Genomic DNA, 20,715 nt, shown 5'->3' on the forward strand with positions numbered 1-20,715 from the left:
ATAACGCCAAGTCTTCCCTTCTATTCAACTACCCTTCCTTAATCAATGTTCTCCCTTCTATTAAGGCCTTTAACATTTCACTACCATTCAATATTTCCTCAATTCACTTCCACTGCCTTTTTCATGTTTCACCCAGCAACTTTCTCTCTTCACCTACCACTTTTTAAGTGTCATTGCCTCCTCTCTGTCCAACTTAAGAGTACATCCTCAATTCTCCTCCACACCCATATCTCAAAGGCCTCCGATCTATGCTTATACTCTAACCTCATAAAGACCAAGTCTCAGATGCACAAAGTACTGTGCTCCATATTTAATTCTTCACTGGTCTTTTCTTCACATATTTATTTGATATACCTCTTATAAGTTCTCCTCTTCTTGTAAATACTTCTTTGGGCATTGTAATGCTTCTCCTTATGTTTTCACTATAATGCCCATTTTCCTTCATAAATCCTGCCAAATACATGAACTCCTCTACCTGATGCAGTTTATTTCCTTCTACTTCAATGTTTAACTTAGCTTTCCTACTTCTTAAGTATCTCATTACTTTGGTTTTATTTTGGTTAATCTTTATTCTATACTTCTCTCATTGATCCTGTAAAGAATTCAACAATCAAGCATCTCTTGGCTGTCTGTCTAACTATTGCTTGATCATATACAAACCTGACTATATCCTCTTGTTGACCAATTTTATTTCCAGCTCAAATCTTTCCTCTGCCACCCTTAAACACAATATCTAATCTTTCAGAAAGAGCTTCCTATGGATATTGTTAACAATTCACTGTTGGCCTTAAAGTAAATGTGAGTATCGAACTTTGACCGGGAGGATAGTTGCAATATCTCATTTTCCACTTTTATAACTTACCTTCAACTAATTTGCCAAGGCATTCCAAGAGACCATTATGCCGGTCAATTGGTTTGTGGACACGCCTCCACTGGGGATAATGGATCTCAAGTTCAAAACCACCACCTTTAGACTGAAAGATGATTAATATATTTTACAAAACATACAGGAGAAATAAGTGTACTTAAGAAGTACAACAAATATTTACAAAATGTAAGATGACAATTTTGCAGATAGGACATGCATAACCAACCAAAAAAATGATCTTGACTATCATTCATCACACATTAAATGGATCACTTGAAGCAGCTTGAATTTTGTAACTGACATTGTGCATTTCTGGCCAATCCAAGGATAGCTATCAGTATCTTTAGGTGAGCTGACTGTGGGTGCCTCATTTGCAACAATATGACAAGCATTGATTATCTAAAAGACATTGCCTGCCTGCCCAGTCAAAGCACTAGTAAACAAAGGAAATACTTGATTCTTTATAGAGATTGTTAAGTATGTATGATTATTAGCCCATTAATACAAGATGACTAAAAGATTATGCTTGATATTATTTGCTTTTACAATATTCTCAGCAATTTCTGATTTGAATTCCCAAAAACTATTATTCAACAGTAATATTATAATAATTATTCTAAAAATAAGCAATGCATTTCTAGACATTCAAACAAAAAATAGGAAGAAAAAGTCTAAATTATATTTGCTCCAAAAATTATTTATCATTCTATTGTGGGAATAAATTTTTCCAAACAAAATAATTGGTTGATATTTTCACCCTCGATTTAAAAATGTTGATAAATTAAGGTGGAATACCGAAGAAACAGCAAAATAAATACAATTTCATTTTCAGCTACTGTTGGTCTACTAGATAGGCACACCATCATTCTTTAATAAAATATTAGAATTAAAAATTTTCTCCAGAGTATAGCAAACTTTTAAAAGGCTTAAAGCTTAACATTTTAGCCTGGTGATGGTAGAGAAATTTTTTTTTAATTTCGAGACTTTATGTAGGCGGTCAGCTTTTCAGACTGCCAAATTCCATTTGTGATAGAATTTTTCTAGTAATGTTCCACTAATGAAGATGACATCAAAGTCTGTTTATAATAATGCCAATTCAAATTTTTTCATAAAAAGCCTTTGAATACTCAAGATAATAACTTTTTCATTGATAATTCAGTTAGTCATTTGAGTTCTTAATATTATTGCTGTTATTTTCTTTCCCACTAGAAATAAATTTTCATGTGCTTTCAATACACATATCACAAGTACGACTAAGGCCACTCTGACCATTTATGAATTTAAAATTTTCCCCACCACCATACTTTCAGTGCAAACGAATACTGGGTAAAGTTCAGTAGAAGTAGATAATATGCCAGCACAAATAGTAAAGAGTTCAGTGCAAAATGGATGGGATGGATTCTCTGAGCTTATACATTGTACTTATGAGGATGGAATACCAACACCAAAAGAGTGTCAGGCAGCTATTTGTCATGACTATAAAATAATGGTTTAATTTCATATGCATCAAAGGTAGCTCCAAGAATCATCAGTAGAAGATTACAAAAGGGTGCAGTAAGTGCATAGATGAAGGTGAAAGTGCCTTCAGAAAGGGCAGAGGAATGTGTGCCATTGCAGTGATGGGAATATTAGTGCAAAAGAACATCAAATGTAATCAGGAGATCCTCGTGAGCTTTATGGATTTTGAGAAGGCTTTCCACCATCCAGAGGAATTATTCCAGAATATGAGTGGACTGGAGGAATAGTAGATGTATTATAAACATGCACATGAATCGGATGCCAAAGGTAAGGGCAGCAGAGAGTGGACTCTGATGGACAGTGATTAGTAGGCATACTGAGGCAGGGTTGCCAATTATCACCAGTGCTTTTCAACACAGATGCAGGAGAAATGCTCAGGGTTGCATGGAGATAGCTTGAACTGGGAAAAGAGTGGGTGGTGAGATGATTAAGTCAGTAAGCTTGCCAGATAATCGAGGGATATTGAGTCAAACAGCAAAGGAATTACAGTTATTCTTAAGCGCTTTACATGAGAAATGCAAGAGATATGAAATGAGAATTAGCCAAAAAATTATGAAGGAATACACTAGAGTAGGTGGAGCAGTTCATGTACATGGCAGTATTTTAAAGGATAAGGGGCACTGTAATGGGAACACTAAGAGAAGAATTGCATTAGGGTCAGAGGCAATCGCTGGAGGAAAAGAACTGATGACTGATACACTTAGTAGAGAAGATGAGATGAGTAATGATTTTAATAAGGAATTTGGTTCTTTATCGATGAGAGGCCTTTCAATGAGGCAAGTGGATGAGTGTAGAATGGAGGCTTTTGAGATGTGGGCCTGGTGAAGAATTGAGGAAATAAGTCTCACAGAGAGAGGAAGAAAATCGCTGCAGTTTTGAATTTAGTGGGCAAAATGAATAAGTTACGGTAGCAAATTCACCAAAGGTAGAGAAAGTGGATGGAGGAAATATTTAAAGGCAGTGGTATCCAATTGTCTCAGGCTCAACTTTGTGGAAGTTCATGTTCATTAAATGAGGAACACAATGTATTTTTCCAGTGTCCTAGTGAACAGTGAAAACAGTAAAGAACAGTGGAAAAATACAAATACAATGTGTTCTTCATTTAATGAGGTAGTGGCATGTTGAAGGTCAAGATAGAAAGGAGAAGGTTGGGAAAACGGGGAACTAGAGGAACGGAGAGAGTAAGTGGATATTTTAGAGAAAAGCATTCATGCCGACAGGAGGACATTAAGAAGAAAAAGGAAATTCTCACAATACTTAGAAATAAACAGTCATTAGAAACCATTCAAAACCCCCCTTTAAAACATGTAGAATACTTTGATGACCATACTTTAAGTGATAACTGTAGAAATGTTGTGACTTTTAATGAATTTTACTGTAAATTGTACTATACTGGTTGAAAATGTTTCAACACGGTACGTAGTTTATGAAATATTAGCCCATATACTTGGAAGTGGATGGTTATTTTGACCACTTCATGAGAATTTCATATTTTCATTTTATAACTTTCAATTCAGATTGTATTTAAGTAGTAGTAGCTTAGCAATAGCTTTATTTAGACAAAATTTATGCTTTTGTCATAATCATTATCTTTTTCCTAATTATTACATAAAATTTTATGAGGCCAAAGGCCAGAATTTCCAGTCTCATCTCAATTAACACCATGAAAAACCCACACCAAACACATTAGTTTCTATTTTAGTCTAATGCCCGGGATATCCAACCTTGTGATTGATGGATATAACAAATGAACTGATAAAAGGTGGTCATACTGATTTCTTATCAACTAAATGACACACTGCATTTAGTGGCTGAGAATGGAGATAATTACAGGGGGACTTATAACAGTCATAAATTAATTGGTCCCAGCATGCCAAACATACATATGTAGGACAAGTCATAGTAAAAATAACAACACACCACAAAAATAGCATTAATGACATTAACATTCTTCTGCAGCATATACCGCATTGGACAAAAAAACTTTTCATTATTCATTTTGAAGACTGGAATGCAATGAATACATTTAAGGTCAATGGAGGCTGATTATAGAACCGGCAGCCAACATATGAAGGGATTCTGGCAAGCCAAGAAGAATTATGGGACACAACCTAAGAAATAGTTCTCTCTCCTGGCTATTCACATATATCCTAGCTCAAAATTGCACCAATAGTTAAGTATTGTTCTTTTATACACACTAAAATGAAATTCTTAGGAGTACATTTTGACTAATGGATAATAATAAAGAAATTTTGGAGGAGGGACCATTAACATTAGAAACTGGCTTCTATTGAACAGAAAGGATCTCAAAACATTTTGCTTAATATATATTTCACATAAGTAAAGTTCTTAGAGCAGAATTTCATGGTCAACTATTCCAAAGGTCTATTTCAGGTCTTAACAAATACCATTACATTATCAGGTTTATCAATACCCAAAAGAATCAAATCAGCATAAAGAATGACATTAACTTAATACCATTAAGGAATTAAGCCACCACCTTCAAATGTTAAGGGGAACATTTAAAACAATGATGACTTGTGCTATTTGGCAGGTAATCCAACAAAAACCTTCCCATGCAGTTATTATAATAATCTAAATTTGAAGGAGTACATCAGTCTCCTGTTGACTCCACCCTGTGCGGATTTCCCATCTAACCACCCCTTACCCTCCCCACTCTCAGTATGTGTCAAATTACAACCCTTCCCTGATAATGTCCTTCCTAGAATTGCTAATACTTCATCCCTCAACCTGCCTCTATCCCTTCCATGTTACTATTCCACTTAACCTTTCTTTATTCTTCCCTCCTTCCTACCTGCCTCTGTCTTCTAAAATAATGACCAAAAGCGCTTATATCCCCCCCTCTTTTTACCTCTCCATTTCTTTACTTTCCCTGTTTCCATATTTCCCCTCTTTGTCCCTGCCTAACTTACTCCTCACTCTTTTCTCCCCCTTCCTCAAACAGGTATAAATATGATTTATGACATGTTGAATCTTGTCTTGTACCTGAAGATGGTTTGATGAACTGAAATGCGTTGTATGCTACAAATATATCTGTGGAAAAGTGCAAATATTGTTTTTCTTGTCATGAGTACATGAGTAAATGAAAATCAAGCTAAATAACATCCATTCTTTTTCTTTATACAATTAGGTGAATTTTTCATTCTCTTCGCATTCACTTGATTATTTGCTCTTGGGTAATAATAAGGGCCTCTATCACGGAAAATAGTCAGTGGCCTTTGTTGAGAGATTTAGAACAGAAAATGGACATATCGGCTGTAGGCATGAACTAAAAGTATGTTCCCAACCACAGTCACAAATTGATTACTTATTGGGGTTTGTAATAAATTTCAGATTGTTATACTGAGTGGCATGAGGAAAACTGGAATAATTAAGAGTAACAATACCATATACAAAACCAGAGATCCCCTCCACCATCTAAATGCAGGTTACGTTAAGATTATCCACCTAGTGCATGATGTTAGCATACCTATTAACATATACATATGTCACCTTGGTCAAAGCATAGAAAATGATTCAATGCCAATTGTCTGACTTGATCCTGTTAATTTTGTACCATATAACAGGTAGACCACTAATTTTTTGGATTTCCATTCCCAATTTTTTGAAAGCTTTCCTTATGAACACACTACCCTTTGTCTAGGTTTTTCTCCTGAATGGTTGGAATATAATTAGGTTTTTTTGATCCCTCATCACTTCACATGCCACCGGTAGAACAAGGTGGTCATACAGTAGTTTTGGCAGCAAAATTCAATTAATAGCAATATAAAATGCAACAATGTTAGTAGTGATTTTCCAATACTCTTTTAACTTTGGAGTCCCAAGGTTTTTGAACAAAGAGGATGCTAACTATGGCCTCATGTAAATCCAAAGAGTATGATTGCTATGTGATTGGGTACAGCATTTGGACAAATGTGCCAAGTACAAGACTTAACACCACCACATTTGTGCTAGGATCAGGATTAAGGCCAAAGCTTTTCTTTAATACTGATACATGCAATTGCTTACCTTTGCTGTCTGAGCTAAGGCCTGTGTCCTGGTGTCAATGATGTAGCCACGCTTACCAGGCCCCAAGACTGAATTTAGTAGCCTCTCATCTTCCCGACAACGTCTTGAATTTGGTCCTACCATTGGCTGGCTACTACGTAAAAGAATACTCTGCAAAGAAAAAAATACTATTTCTGAATATTTTGATCATTTGACAAAGAAAAATATTTCCATCTACCATCACAGTATTTCAACTGAATTTCAAAAAGAGGATGGGTGTAATAAGCAAGATGTAAATACAAGGTCTCTACAAAAAAAGATGAGACTGGTGTTTCTATGCGTGAACTTCTGAATCGATCACAACCTGTGAGGTGCCACCTTTTAGCAGCGTCTGTGAGAAGTAAAGCACCACCGTGCTTGTGGCCCTATCTCTACTTGTCTCCGCACAACATGGATTCTTGCTGACTCTGAGCTTGCACATTCTTGCTGTACAAATTCATATGTCATTGAGATGAAAGATGTTAGAGAAAGCAGGGAATGCGAATTGAATTAGATTTAACCTTGGGAAAAGTGCAACTGAAACTTATGCAATGATTCAAGAGGCAATCGGGAATGAATCTATGAGTCGAGCACAGTGTTTTTGTTGGTACAACCACTTCCAAAACTCGATCAATGAATAAACCGAGATGTGGACGACCATTGACATCAACAAATCATGTCCACATCAAGGGTGAATGATTTACAGTGTGCAAACTCAAGGTTAACCATCAGGGAGATTGCCAAAACGTTGGCATTAGCATTGGATCATGTTTCACTATTTTGACAGAAATTTTCGGCATGCAGCATGCCACATCCAAATTCGTGCTGTGAGATTGAATGGAAGAATCGAGGCCAAAACGTCTTCACATCAGCCAGGAACTACTTGAACATTCTCACGACAACTGAAACTTCTTAAAAACAATCATCACAGGTGATGGAACCTGGGTTTATGGTCATAATTTAGAAACAAAAGCCCAGTCTTCACATCGTAAGGGGTCATCTTCACCATGACTCAAAAAAGCTCGGATATCACAATCAAACGAAAAGGCGATGTTGATCATTTTCTTCGACTGGGAAGGAATTATTCATTATGAATACGTATCAAAAGTACAACAGTGAATGGCTGGCACTATATAAGGTTATGAGAAGGTTAAAACACGCCATGTTGTGAAAGAGACTACAAATGTGGAAAAACAAGTTTCTCTGATTTCATCATGACAACACACCAGTGTACATATCATTGATTGTCACCTAGTTTTTGGCCAAGAACAGCACACTGGTGATCCCCACGCAACTTAACCCTCCATTTCTTACTGCACTAAGGTCATAAAAAGGAAAATTGAATGGAAAAAGTAGCCGGGTGACTACATCAAATTTTCACTATTTAAATTAAGTGATTCTTCCAGATAAGTTCACTCACATGTAAGCCATGTAAGTCTTGGCTTTCAGTACAAAAATCTATGATTTAAAAAAATAATTTCTTCCTCAATGGTGGAGTTTGTTGTGGTCCTTGATGGGGTACAATGATATTGATTTGTCTCAAATAATTAGAATTTAAGGGCCTGGAATTCCATTAAATATTTATTTCAGGCTGGAGAAAGGGATTTACACATGTAAAGAAGAGAAAAATTATTTGTTGGATCAATGTGAAGAGCATTGGAATGCATTCTGAATTTCCTTTTATTTTGAAAAGAAAAACAAGTATGATCAATAAATTTTGAGGTAGTAACCATTTTGGCTCAGAGCATAACTGCCATTAAGCATCTAGGGTTCAGAATGTTTAACGAGTACCGTATTATGCTCCCCATTAGATGCACTTCTTTTAACACCAAAATGTGCTCTAAAATCAGGCTGCATCTTATCGGCCAGGGGTTCACAGGTATAACTTTAATACTTGCTATTAAGTATTTTTTCCAGCATCAGGTATAGAAAATAGTAGCCTTCATTAAAAATTTTGATAATATCACTGTCTTGAGTCAGTAATATTCAACGTCTTTTTTTTGAGCCAGCAGTTCTTTTAATTCTCAAACGATCTTCTGTTTTTTTTTATTCTTTAAGTAAAAGTATAACTCCGGAAATTCCACAGATATACCGTTAGAAAGAAGTTTCCAATTCCTTACTGGTGTGAATGTGTCTTGGAATTTTCTCAAGACCTTTATTCTTGCTAGCCATTAAAATATCTAACTGCAGTAGCTCTTGTTTCAGTGCAACAATACCAATTGCATTGCAAAATCAGAAGAATGAAGTTTCATGGAAAATTTGAGGGTCATTTAACCTTTTCTATGCTGACATGAACATATTAATAAAGGTAATGCCTACATTTTTTTTAAAAGTCATCAGAAAAATATAATAAAAACTAAAAGAAATGCACAAGGATGATGTAAACAATTCATGACCAATAACAATTCAACTTAAATGAATCAAATCTGCAAATAAGTTAACAATGTTCACAACAAACAACTTAGCATTAACAAGTTAAAAACTAGATCTTCTGTAGTAGAAAAGAAAAAGAAATAAGAGAGGTCAGATATACAAAAATAAATACTTACCCCTCCTTCATGTTTGTAGCTTAGAACTGGAAAACGCCCACCTTGGCGGAATGATGCAGCAATTATAATAGTTTCATCATCAACTGATTTTGGTACAAGAACAGTACTTGGATAAGATGGACATACCTGTTAAAAGAAGAAAACAATAGTAATTGGGCAAGGTATATCTTCGTCAGCCAATACTAATCCAAGGAAATGGCAGTTGCAATGTTCATACAGAAAACAGTTTGCCAGTCTAGAATCTAAGATATTGCTGTGAAAATTTAAACAGATTTGATAAAGGGGAAACCACCAGTCTCCCTGACAGATTTCTCATGCACACCTTGTGACACCATAACTATTTCATGTATGAAGTGCATACCGTGTTTAAAAGTAAATTTCATCCTTCACCTCAACGTCATCCACTTGAATTAGAAATCATTTAACATCTATTGGTGTGGTTTTCTCTAGATTGCAGAAGACCACTTAATTTGCATCCATATGGCACATATTCCAAAATACAGCAAACAAAAATTGTAGTGCACAACCTACAGCCTGATATATTTTATGATGCATATTAATAATCCTGAGAGTCATGGCAGTCCAGGGGTAGAGCATTAGACAACTGACCAGAAGGCCTGGGTTCAATTTCTTTTATTCTAACCCAAGAGCTTTGGGATGACTCAAGATTTATTCCCCATCACTTCCTTTGTGATAGCACTTTAGCCAAATACACCATGATTAGAGATGGTCTTCATGAAGCCCAAGCATTGTGAAAGATTTTTCCTTTTTTAAGAGGTCCTGCTTCATTTTTGTTGAAAAAGAAATAACAAGGATTCTCCAACAGAAACACATCGCTGAGACAATGCCTGTTTCCATCTCAACACACCAAACAGACAAAACGACCCACACACATTCTTTTGGTCACAGTTTTCCCAGGATAAAATGAACCTCGTGCAGCAGGTATTATTATTAGCAGAACAATATGCACTTCAGTTTTTGACTCAGCTTGGTTAGATCACTTTCAAATAATAATATCACTTCTTTTGAAAATAATGTCCCTCAGATTTAATAAGCTATTTCGTGACTATCATTAGTTATTTCCATTGATTGATGAATCAACAACATGGGAAAAGGGGGGGGATCAAGATGGTGTTGTGGCTATGGTACTGGCTTCTCACCCAGAAGGCCCAGGTTTGAATCCCGGCAGCGTCGAATATTTTTCAGTGGTATCCTGATCCCTACTTGAGGTGCTTTGTGGATGGCACTTTGAGTGAGTATGCCGTCTGTCGGATGGGACATTAAGCTACGCACCCCATGGTGCCTTTCGTAAAGAGTAGGCTAATGCCAACATCGGGTTTCTCTTCACCCTTCATCGTTTCCTGCCCATCCCTAATGGTACAAATTACCTTAGCTGTCAGTCACCTCACCTAAATACTAGTACTAGGAAAAAGGGTTGAATACTCTCAGTAACTATTTAGATCATTTACGTACCTTCATTGATTATTTTAAAGTTGTTTTTCTACCTGCACCACTAAAACAAATGAATAATAAATGTTATAATTGGATCACATCAGAAGTCCAAGGCTCATCCAGGCTACTATGCTATTACTTCAGAGGGTGACACATTCATCAGTAATAATCCCCTTATAAAAGACAGTAAAGGAAGTGAATAAAGTGATCAGAATATAATTCTAATGACCAATGTGGCATTGTTATTTAACCATTCTTGATTAACAGTGATCATGTTAACATTATAACTAATTTTGCACAGACATACGCCATGCATTTAATCATTTCTTCTTGAATCTATCAGCGAGACTTCATCCTACACCAAGGTAACCCATCAAATTTAACCTCTGGTCGGGAGCCCTGTGCTCTACCCACTGGATTGCCATGTCCTCCAGATACATCACATCATAAAAACATTTAGAAATCAACTGAAAACGTTAATGCCAAAAACAAATTTAGATTTAAGAACAATATCACCAAAAAATATTATCAAGTAAAATTGGAAAATTAGCAGACACATTTCACACATGTGAAACACAAGATCAATCGAAAGGATGAAACATTACAAAAGTTTAAATAATCCAAGAATTATGGGTTTGAAATGTGAATTATTTTATCTTATAAATAGACCTTACTTAAACAACAGGCCAGGATACTATGGAGTATTTTTTTCAAGATTATTCACCTTCATAGAAAGGAATCGGGTAATATTCAAGGTGAAAAGAAGCTAGAATAGATTTAGTAAAGCTGATGATAAGTTATTTAAAATGTTCAATTCTGCAAAAAAAGTAATGGAATATTTGCATATCTACAAAGAACATAGGAAAAGCATTAAGTAATTTGCCCATGATCAGATCTAATAACACTAACTTGCATCTTCGCACCAGTCCTTACACTGAAAGTGGGCTATATAATCCTGTAAAGGTAGGGATTAATAAGTCATTTGACATAAAAAGTGCAACAGGGCAAATATTGAAAAACTTTCAAACCAATAAATGAGAAAATGAAGTGTGAAGATCCAAATTCTTGGTGGACTAAACTACACTGCCATTTGCGTTTAGGTTTTGAAACTGAAGACAGATTAGTTAAGTTAAAAATGGCAATCGATTGACTCACGAGTGTTACAATAGTGTACATAAGTTATTATGTCCTCAATTATAATTTGCATTTGGCGAGATTTGAAATTTTTCCAAAATACCCATTTCATTGCGTGTAACCACAACTAACCATGATACTATACCTTGTCTATATAGTGAAAATAAAGTTATTGAGTTATTTCATGAAAAACCGTTAACAGCGGAGTAATCAAAGCATATACTGTACACTAAAGCAAATAACTATCCACAAAGCAAACAAGATGAGGCGTACACTCTCTATACTTACTAGTTCTTAGAAAGCAGAAAAGTAGCTCTTCACAGTGACTCACCGTAAAATCTTTGTTCACATAGCTTATCCTCCAATCCTCAGACTGAACTATTAACTTGGAATATTCCGTTTCAGGACGAAAGGCTGTCCAACCATCTTCCAATATGGTATACATAGGTCTATACCAAAACGGATAAAGCTTTGTTGTATCTTCTGAGAAATTAAAATTTTAAAGTTTATAGATGAGATGATATAAATTAATAGTCACACCCATTGGAATACATATGTTTTAATGTTCTCACCCAGTGTTGAAAGGCGTTCAATGGAAGTAGCAACCTTTGTAAAATCTTCGTAATTATTTATATCAAGCTGAATGATGCGGAAATCCTTACATTTTATAATTATGCTGCCACTCAAAAATCCATTAGGTTTTCTTTCTACTGAGTCTATGTTTTGATGAAGAAGCTATGGAAGTATGATGGAACGTTCCATTACTGTCAGAAATCATCCTATTTTTGACTGAAAATTTCACGTAACTTACCCACAATTCTTCCACGCCTTCTTTTCTGGATGACAAAATTAGATGGTGTCCTGTGATACATAAAGTTCCATCAACAGCTTTGTGAAATGGTCCATGCATTATCACTCCATCCAATTTGGGAGTCAATATTAAGTCCGCGAACTCCATTTCTGATTATTTACGGGCTACGCTTAATTTACTTGAGGTTACGACTGGGAAAACAGTATTATAATTTAACTATCTGGAGAACTACCAATAATCAGAATAACAACACCCCCAAATATATATAAACAAACGCTGAAGAACGACAATACTATCTTTTACAAACTAGAATTATAAAAATCTAGCTGATCAACTGTGGCATTTTGTTACCAATATAAATATTTCCAACTCAAGTAAATTTTTGAATGCAAAAATTCGCAGTGCGCACTCAATCCATGCTGTAAGAATCCACCCCTACCATTTCACGAAAAATAACAGCTGCAAGTGGGTGAAGTGAGCCAAAGGGAGTGACTGGGGTCGAGAGTACATAAACCTTGGGCCTCGGAAGGGGGAGGGGAGCCAACGTGAGAGGAAGGGAAGCACCACAATCCAAGGGACGTCGTGCACGTTGAAGGCGATGTTAAAGACGGCAGTATGTGTAGTGTATGTTTATTTGATTCGCCCATTTCGGAATGTATTATCTAATTGGACTGCTCTAATCCAGGTACGGTTTACGTAAATAGTTTCCTTTGTTTGCTACATTATAGATTTTCTTGTTTAACTATCGGGTAGGAATTTTGGCAGTGGGGACATTATTGGCGCGGGGTAGGCAATGGGGGAGAGTCACTCGGACCGTAAACGAGAAAACCATAGCGTATATGAGGTTTTCTACAAGTAGTGTTAGTTCCAAAAGAATTGCGCCAGTGCATTGGCATCTTAGGAAAATGCTAATAGTGAGTGTTTTTATTCTTGGTGAAATTCGTGAACCAAGGATGTTAATAAGTTATTATTATTAATCACTAATTTTGTTACCAAAAGCAGACTTTAATTTCGCTGAAAATCTGTTGTGACAGCGATAATTTGGAATAATGACATTGATAATGCATGATTTCACGTGTTTTGGGTCACTTTTTAAATATTGCATTTTGAATTAAATCTGTTGGTGATAATTATAAGTTAGCTGACCAAGGGTATTCACACTTTTCACTTCATTGCAAGTTAGAATTTCTCTTCATTGGTATGCAGCGTGATGCAAATCGTGAAGTCATTAACTTTTTATACTGTTGTTAAAGGTTCTACCAGGGACGACATTACTTTAAGTGTTGACGATACTATTCACCATGGAAAAGAGTGCTACTGTAACAAGTAAGAAGACGCAGGATGATTCCGTTTGTAGTGAAAAAGGAGTTTCTAGTGGTGATGGAGGAGAGGTGATGAAAGAGCCGTCACTTGAAAAGCCAGAAAAGAAAGAGAGTGTGAAAGCCGAGGGGAATCCTGGTACCCAAAAGAAAGACAGGTCAGTGCTTATTGAAATATATCAACCCATATTCCTTTGAAGGATTTATACATAGGCTTACGTGTTGATAATACATGGTTATTTTCAGCAAAATTACCCTTTAAGAGAATCAATTCAACCTAGTAGCATTTAGACTTACCAACCCTTGAGTAAATCTAAATGAAAATTAGCCATCTCCTCAAGAAATATTGTTATTGCAGGGAAATTAAATGATAACATTTAATCAGATTTACTTTTTGAAGACCATTGTTATACTTTCTTAGCAGTATTTTTCATAAGTTGCCACAAAGTCACTAGTTTCTTTTTAACCACCATGCAAAACGCTCTTCATGTGAAAATATTTGTTTCGAGCAAAATTAGAAACATTATATTGATTTATTGTTTATTATATATTCTTTGGCGGTTCTGATTTTTTAAATTTATAATTTAAAACGAATAGAGCTTCAAATTGATTGAAATGTGTTGCACCTTTTGTCAAGTCTTCAATGATGCACCAATATTGGGCGTTTGTTTGAAAATAACGAATGGAATTGGCGCTTCCCCAGTCAATTTGTACAAAGTTTGTTCCTTATTTAGTGAACGATTATTTTGGTCTAATTGTTGTGGGATATTTAGTTGTTTATTGAATTAATGAGTTGTGCTTGTTTGAGAGGCTTCTTAGTTCAGCTAAGCCATGTATTTGAAGTACAAGAGTTTTAGTTGTGCATTCCGTTCTTTTGTTCAGCTAATTCAGTGAATCTGATAATCTGATAAGTTAAGCCAAGATTCCAGTTTTAAATAATTGCATCCCGACATTTAATTGCGGTTTTTTGTATAGTTTTGGACGTATTTTATGAAAATGTTTTGGAATTGTTAACATTCATTAACCGAAGTGAATATTCTGTTAAGTCAATTTTGGGTATAGGATCTAATATTTAGTCTCATTGAGTGTTATTTGTTCCCTAGTTACTCATACTCAGGCTATTTAAAACGACATTTGTGGATTACTTTCGGTTAATATGCTTTTGGCTTCTAGAAATGATAACTAAGAGAATTAGTGTGGAAGTGGGATTACACTTCTTTCTTAATTTAGGAGCTCCACAACACCAAAGGCACCTTCACGTTCAACAAGGTCTACTAACAACCCTGAATTCGTTGCAAAACAGCGGACTTTTTGGCAAAAGGTTAGTAAAAGTTTCTCAATTAATAGTGTACATGTTAAGCATTGCTTGCATGATTATTCCACCTGTAAATCATCCTCCAGAAACAACCAGTAGGTATATGCTTGGGAAAATAATCAATCTTAGTATTGATTAATTGGTAGGTAACAAGATGTTGAAAATACATTAAAATCCATTGTTAAAATGTGTCCCCCCAAACTTAATTATATCATATGCATATTTACATTAAATCCACACCAAATGTAAAAATAGGAAATGGAGAAGGTAATTGATGGCAATATATGCAGACTACACTGTCAAATCAGTTATGCTATTTTTTAGTTGTACTGGAATATGCGCCATTTTGTGCAAAATATTATTGTTTTTTGTTAAATTAAATATCTACTTGAATACCTATATTTCATGGTACAATGGGTGAAACAGTTGAAAAATTAATTTTGTCAGCTAAATGGAAAGCTAATAGAGCTCCCACCACAGAAAATAGTGATAAATGTTGTTGACTTGAAATTTTAGTTGTATTTTAATTTAATGTGGATATTGTCATTCATTTTTGTGGATGTGGACTTGTATGGTAGTTTCCCACTTAAAAAAATAGTATTATACATACTTATTTTCAAAGGCAAAATACATGAATAGATTTGGATAGCCCTATAAAACACACATCAGGTATTTAATAGTCCTTTTATGATTACAGATTTATGATGGTGTCAATTTAAAGTATTAGACTGTATAATTTTTTATTTCAGTAGTAATTTGTTTTTAGATGAAAACTTACCTAAAATTATTTCTTAAAATCTTTTGAAAATGTGCAATAATTGTACCTTATATTTGCTCACATTTAAACTGCACAATAAAATATAATAACTAAATGTGCAAGAAAGACCATGTAAATTTATATTACTATGCAGCTGGCCAATAGGAGGATTTGTAAAAATGAATGCAAAATGTGAGCATGACAAATTTCCAAGGAAGTTCATGCACTTCTGACCAATTACTAATACAAGATATATTGAGAGAGTTTTGTTAACTTATTTAATGCATCAATCTCATGTATATGCAGTTACGTTAATTTTTTCATAGGTAATAATATTGGAATCCCTTCTGGAAACACCCTTACACTTTCATTGATGTATTGAATGAATTTCTTAGTTTTATTGGAAAATGTGCCATATTGTGCTAAATTGTATTGTTTCGTGCCTTTCATTTCTTCTGCCATCATTTCTCATTAGTATGTTTATACACTGGTTAACAAAATATAGTTATCCATTATTGAAATAGAAAGAAAGACTCGTACTTTTCCACAGATTTTATTATACGGCACAAGTTGAGTGCCGCATAATAAAATAAGCATTAGTGCCGTATAATAAAATCTGTGGAAAAGTACGAGTCTTTCTTTCTATTTCAATAATGGATATCAATTACTTCCACGAAGTGAAGCCTGAAACAATAGAATATAAAATATAGTTATTTTGAAAGCCATATAATGCCTCTTCTTGCAAAAGAAGCAGTGCGTTACATCCAAAGAAATCATGGGAACTAAATGGGATTATTTGAACTTATGTTTTTGATAGATTCAAATTAATCAGATTAATTAAACCTAATTGTACATGCAAAGTCACTTGTCATGAATAGTAGAGATACATTTTAAGGTTTAAATTGTATGCATTGGTGTGAATAAATCCTCAATTAATGTTCTTGATTTCTAAAGATTGGACTTTTTAACTGTCCCTAATGGGATGATATCGTCCTAAATTATGTATATCAATTGTACTTGTGAAATCACTACGTAAATGTCTATATATTTAATTGTATGGTATTTATTGGAGTGCACACTTTAATTAAAAGGATTTTACATGTGCATTTGATGGAAGCTTAAGTTAGTGGAGATCTTCTGAAAGCCTACGAGATGCAGTAAGGAGAGGTGTAGAGAAACACCATTTGTAAAAATGAAAACCGTAGATCAAGTATTATAATCTTGTGTGCTTGAAAAGTAGGTAAAGCCACTGCTTTCATTCCATCCAGTTGACTACTCTGATTTTATACGTGCAAAATTCTGAGCAGGGGTGAAATTTTTGTTTGGTGGCATAATAATTCTGTACATTTTTGTACATATCCAAGCGTGTTCTTCTCTGATAATACATTTGTGATTGCATTCATATGAGTACTTGTGCAATTATAAAATCAGTATCAGGAGTCATAAAATTAGAAAATCTTGGATTCCAAAAATTAACCAAGGTCTGATTTTGGCATTTAGGTTACTATTTCAATCTGAAACTGTAGTATAGAATTATTTACCTAAAAGTTGTATTAAATGTGGACAGTGTTTGTTGTCTGGGGCACATGAAGCCTTAGTTTGACTCAAGAAATTTAAGAAGCATTTCAGTAGCAGAAGTGTCATTGTTCAAACCCTGGCAAGTGAAATTACGAAGCATTTCAGTAGCAGAAGTGTCATTATTCAAACCCTGGCAAGTGAAATTGCATAGTGATTCTTTTCTCTGGATTAGCACCAATATAAAACAAACTCATATTATTAATGACATTTATAAAATGGATAAATATTTTCCATATTTGAATGCAGTTTGCTCCAGCTGGAATTATGCTACATGCTTAAATTTCAGGTATTGTCATTTGGAAGAAAAAAAAGTTATTTTGAAATGTGTAAGCTTTTGGTTTTATTTTCTTCTCTATGTATAATGAGTTTAGACAGTTAAATTTATGATAGGTAAAGAAAGGTTTCCTTGACACTACTTTGATTAGGTTGGATTCTCATTTTTGCTTGTATTCATTCTTGTGTTATAGGTTGCTCCAATTTTTTTTACATAAAGTATGCAGCTAGAAGCAATAGAAAAAACATTTCACAAAGGAATATTTTTGTTTTAAATTTTAGGTTAAACAAGGTGTTTTTTACCAGTCTTCTGAGGAAGAAAGTGATAATGTCGTGAGTAATGGGCAAAATCATATGAGCAAGCGTAAAAGGTCTGTGAGTGGTGGTGTTCATTCAGAATCAGGTGCTATTATGAAAAGTACCTCAGGCGTGGATCCAGGATCTGCCTCAAACAGCAGTCATTCTTTATCTTCTTCTGGTGTTAGTGGAAACAAAGGAACTTCTGGAATTAAAAAAAGGAAGTATGAAGTAAGTAATATACACATTTTTTGTCATTTTGGAAAATAATTTGGTTTTTTCATCCATTAAAGCAACATATTTTCCAGCCAAGACATATAATCCTAAGTTGTTATAAAATGATCTTTGATTTACTGGGTTCTGTAAAGCTATTTGCAAAGTATTTGCCTACACACTCTTGTTCTGATCACCACTAGAGGGTTTCTGTCTGATTTCCTCTGACTCTTTGGGATATTGGCAAATATTTTGTTTTAATTGTTTCACAATTTTGACTTTTCAAATGTTATTGACCCTTGTATTTTTTCCCCTTAGGTGGATGAGTTGAGTCGTGATATTTACTGCTGGGTTTGCCATAGGGAAATGGGTATTTCTAGTGGTGGGTCAACGTTATCATGTGAAGTCTGTCCAAGAGTTTATCATGCACGCTGTTGCCATAACATCACTCCTGGATCTCCACATCCGCCATCTCCTTCAAGTTCCTCAAATAGTAGCAACCCACCTCCAACTTCCAAAAAGAGTTGGGCTTGCCCAGAGTGTGATAAAATTCTCAGGGCAGAGACAATGGGAACAAGGCAAGTTAAATAGAGTTGACCCCTTTTCATTAAATTAGAAGACAGAGTAAATGAGAGCAGGATCACATATATTTCCCATTTCATGATTTAATGCCAGTGTACAGTCGGACAAATGATTGAGAATTCATTGCAGTCATCCTTAGTTAAATTTTTTTCTCATTGTTGCCTGTTGTTTTTTTTTAATAAGTTTTATCTACTTCTTGGTTGGTAAGGTAGAATTCCATTGTCAAGGCTCGAGTTTACCTCATCTGTGTTGTTGAGTTTAATAATTTAGTTGCAATTGAGAGGGTGATTATTTTCTGAAACAATTTTTAATGATGACTGATTCCAAAGTAGAGACAGTAACAATTTTTTATTTCTAGGTCACGGGCCATGCAGCTTATTACAATGGACCAGTTATGCACTCTTTTGAAATTTGTTTTGACCAGGGTACGAGCTGTGACAGGGGTAAGTGAATTATCATTAATTACAATTCTGTCTACAGATAATGATACACTCTATAATATCAATAAGGAAGAGAATTTGTAGTTGGGAAAGAGTATTTTCAGTAATTTTTGTTTGAGATAGCTTGATGCAGTAGTTTTGAAGGGATAGTTGAACTTTTCTAAGATAATGAATTTATTATTCTTCGCTTGGCTACCAATTTTGGCAGAACAAAAATAGATTAAGGATACTTTGCCAATAAAATACTTTATTGTCTTAGTTATTAAGGTGAATAAAATAACAATATGAAAATTACTCTGCTTGTGCAGGTTCCTAGGTGTAAATAATGACCAAATGATAACACTTTTCCACTAGATATGTTATTTAGTGGAAAAGTGTTTTCATTTGGTTATTATTGTGTTCAAATGCCACCATATCACGCCAGAAACTATGCAGTTTGTTCCTGGGTGTTGTTATATCTCAACTTATCCCTCTCCTCTGTCCTTCCTTTTATCTTATTGTACTTCTGCATTATTCAACCACTTAATAAATTTTATGATCTTGGGATCATACTTAATAATTTGTCAAAGGGAGCAGAGCCAATGCAAATGGAATTATTGTGTTTTAATATCATGTTACCATTATGCCCATGGCTTGTTAGCATAGACAGTTTTCTTTAACTTGAAGGTTATTACCATCACCACAGTGGAAATCTCAAGGTAGCTAGCCATAGCTCATTCAACGTATCTCTCATTTCTTGCCATAGAGCATATCATGGTTTGGTTGCATATTTACACCCAGAATGATGCGTGAGTGCAGAATTTTCCTTTCAAGAATCTTAATTATGAGATAATTTGCTGCATATAAAGTTGAATAACCAAAGTTCTGATGTTGCAAGCATATTAATATGTGGTATTAAGAGGTCTTGATGACATTAAATTTCTAATAATAATAATATTTTGGCTTATGGCAGCTCCATGACTGAACTTTGACTAATTCCGATGCTTACAGAAGATCTGTTGATCTATTGATTTCATGTTATATATTTTCCCCTAGCAACATTTTTTTGGGCTTTGCATGGACTAGTAGTATGGGTGAAATTCACCTTCCTGTTATAATGCTGATGATTGTAGTATTAGCGAGTTTAATAATTGTGCAATTCCATGTCCCTAAACTGTACAAGTTCACATTCTGAGCTTACGATGATTGGAGTTTAGTCTAATGTCAGGATGTTTCAGATTATTTGTAATCACTCTTTCAGGTTTCAGATTATATTTATAATAAGTACATCAAGACATAACTTTCTCATGCTGGTTGTTAGTAATATGTTTAACCTGCAGTGAATATTGGTCAGTTGGAAACTAGACAGTTCACCTAATAGGGAATAAAGTGAGATGCAACTCTATTGTAATTGTAATTTGTATTTTTCATGGAAAATTTCTGGTAATAGTAATCTGTTTCCATTTGTAAGCAGTGACATTTTGGAAAGTAATTGGTGCTTTGATCTATTACCCAGTTTAATGTCTTGGTAATCTGGCTCAATTGTTTTGTTAAAATATCAGTCTCTCTCTACAGTTATTTGA

At 34.7% G+C, this 20,715-nt stretch overlaps 2 protein-coding genes across 6 annotated transcripts in view; one reads left to right on the plus strand and one right to left on the minus strand.

The window, feature by feature from the left end:
* LOC139700940 (myotubularin-related protein 9) overlaps positions 1-12,805 on the minus strand; it is a 35,561-nt gene extending 22,756 nt beyond the window's left edge. The window contains exons 1-7 of one of the 2 annotated variants that reach the window (XM_071599437.1): positions 12,731-12,805; positions 12,380-12,570; positions 12,141-12,303; positions 11,900-12,051; positions 8,983-9,108; positions 6,416-6,565; positions 863-974 (exon numbers count right to left, since the gene is read on the minus strand). In XM_071599437.1, coding sequence (XP_071455538.1) covers positions 863-974; positions 6,416-6,565; positions 8,983-9,108; positions 11,900-12,051; positions 12,141-12,303; positions 12,380-12,526 — 850 coding nt within the window. In that variant the 5' untranslated portion in view covers positions 12,527-12,570; positions 12,731-12,805. The other variant, XM_071599436.1, reaches the window with a different exon arrangement.
* Positions 12,806-12,922: 117 nt separating this feature from the next.
* The window catches only part of Zmynd8 (Zinc finger MYND-type containing 8), a 125,019-nt gene continuing 117,226 nt past the window's right edge, over positions 12,923-20,715 (plus strand). For 3 of the 4 annotated variants that reach the window (XM_071599441.1, XM_071599439.1, XM_071599442.1), the window contains exons 1-6: positions 12,924-13,064; positions 13,633-13,856; positions 14,929-15,019; positions 17,904-18,149; positions 18,450-18,709; positions 19,072-19,156. In XM_071599441.1, coding sequence (XP_071455542.1) covers positions 13,681-13,856; positions 14,929-15,019; positions 17,904-18,149; positions 18,450-18,709; positions 19,072-19,156 — 858 coding nt within the window. In that variant the 5' untranslated portion in view covers positions 12,924-13,064; positions 13,633-13,680. Of the gene's footprint in view, positions 13,065-13,632; positions 13,857-14,928; positions 15,020-17,903; positions 18,150-18,449; positions 18,710-19,071; positions 19,157-20,715 lie in introns of all 4 variants that reach the window. The other variant, XM_071599438.1, reaches the window with a different exon arrangement.

This window comes from Hetaerina americana, unplaced genomic scaffold, assembly GCF_022747635.1.
Source record: "Hetaerina americana unplaced genomic scaffold, ioHetAmer1.1.p SCAF_11, whole genome shotgun sequence".
Lineage (NCBI taxonomy): Eukaryota > Metazoa > Arthropoda > Insecta > Odonata > Calopterygidae > Hetaerina > Hetaerina americana.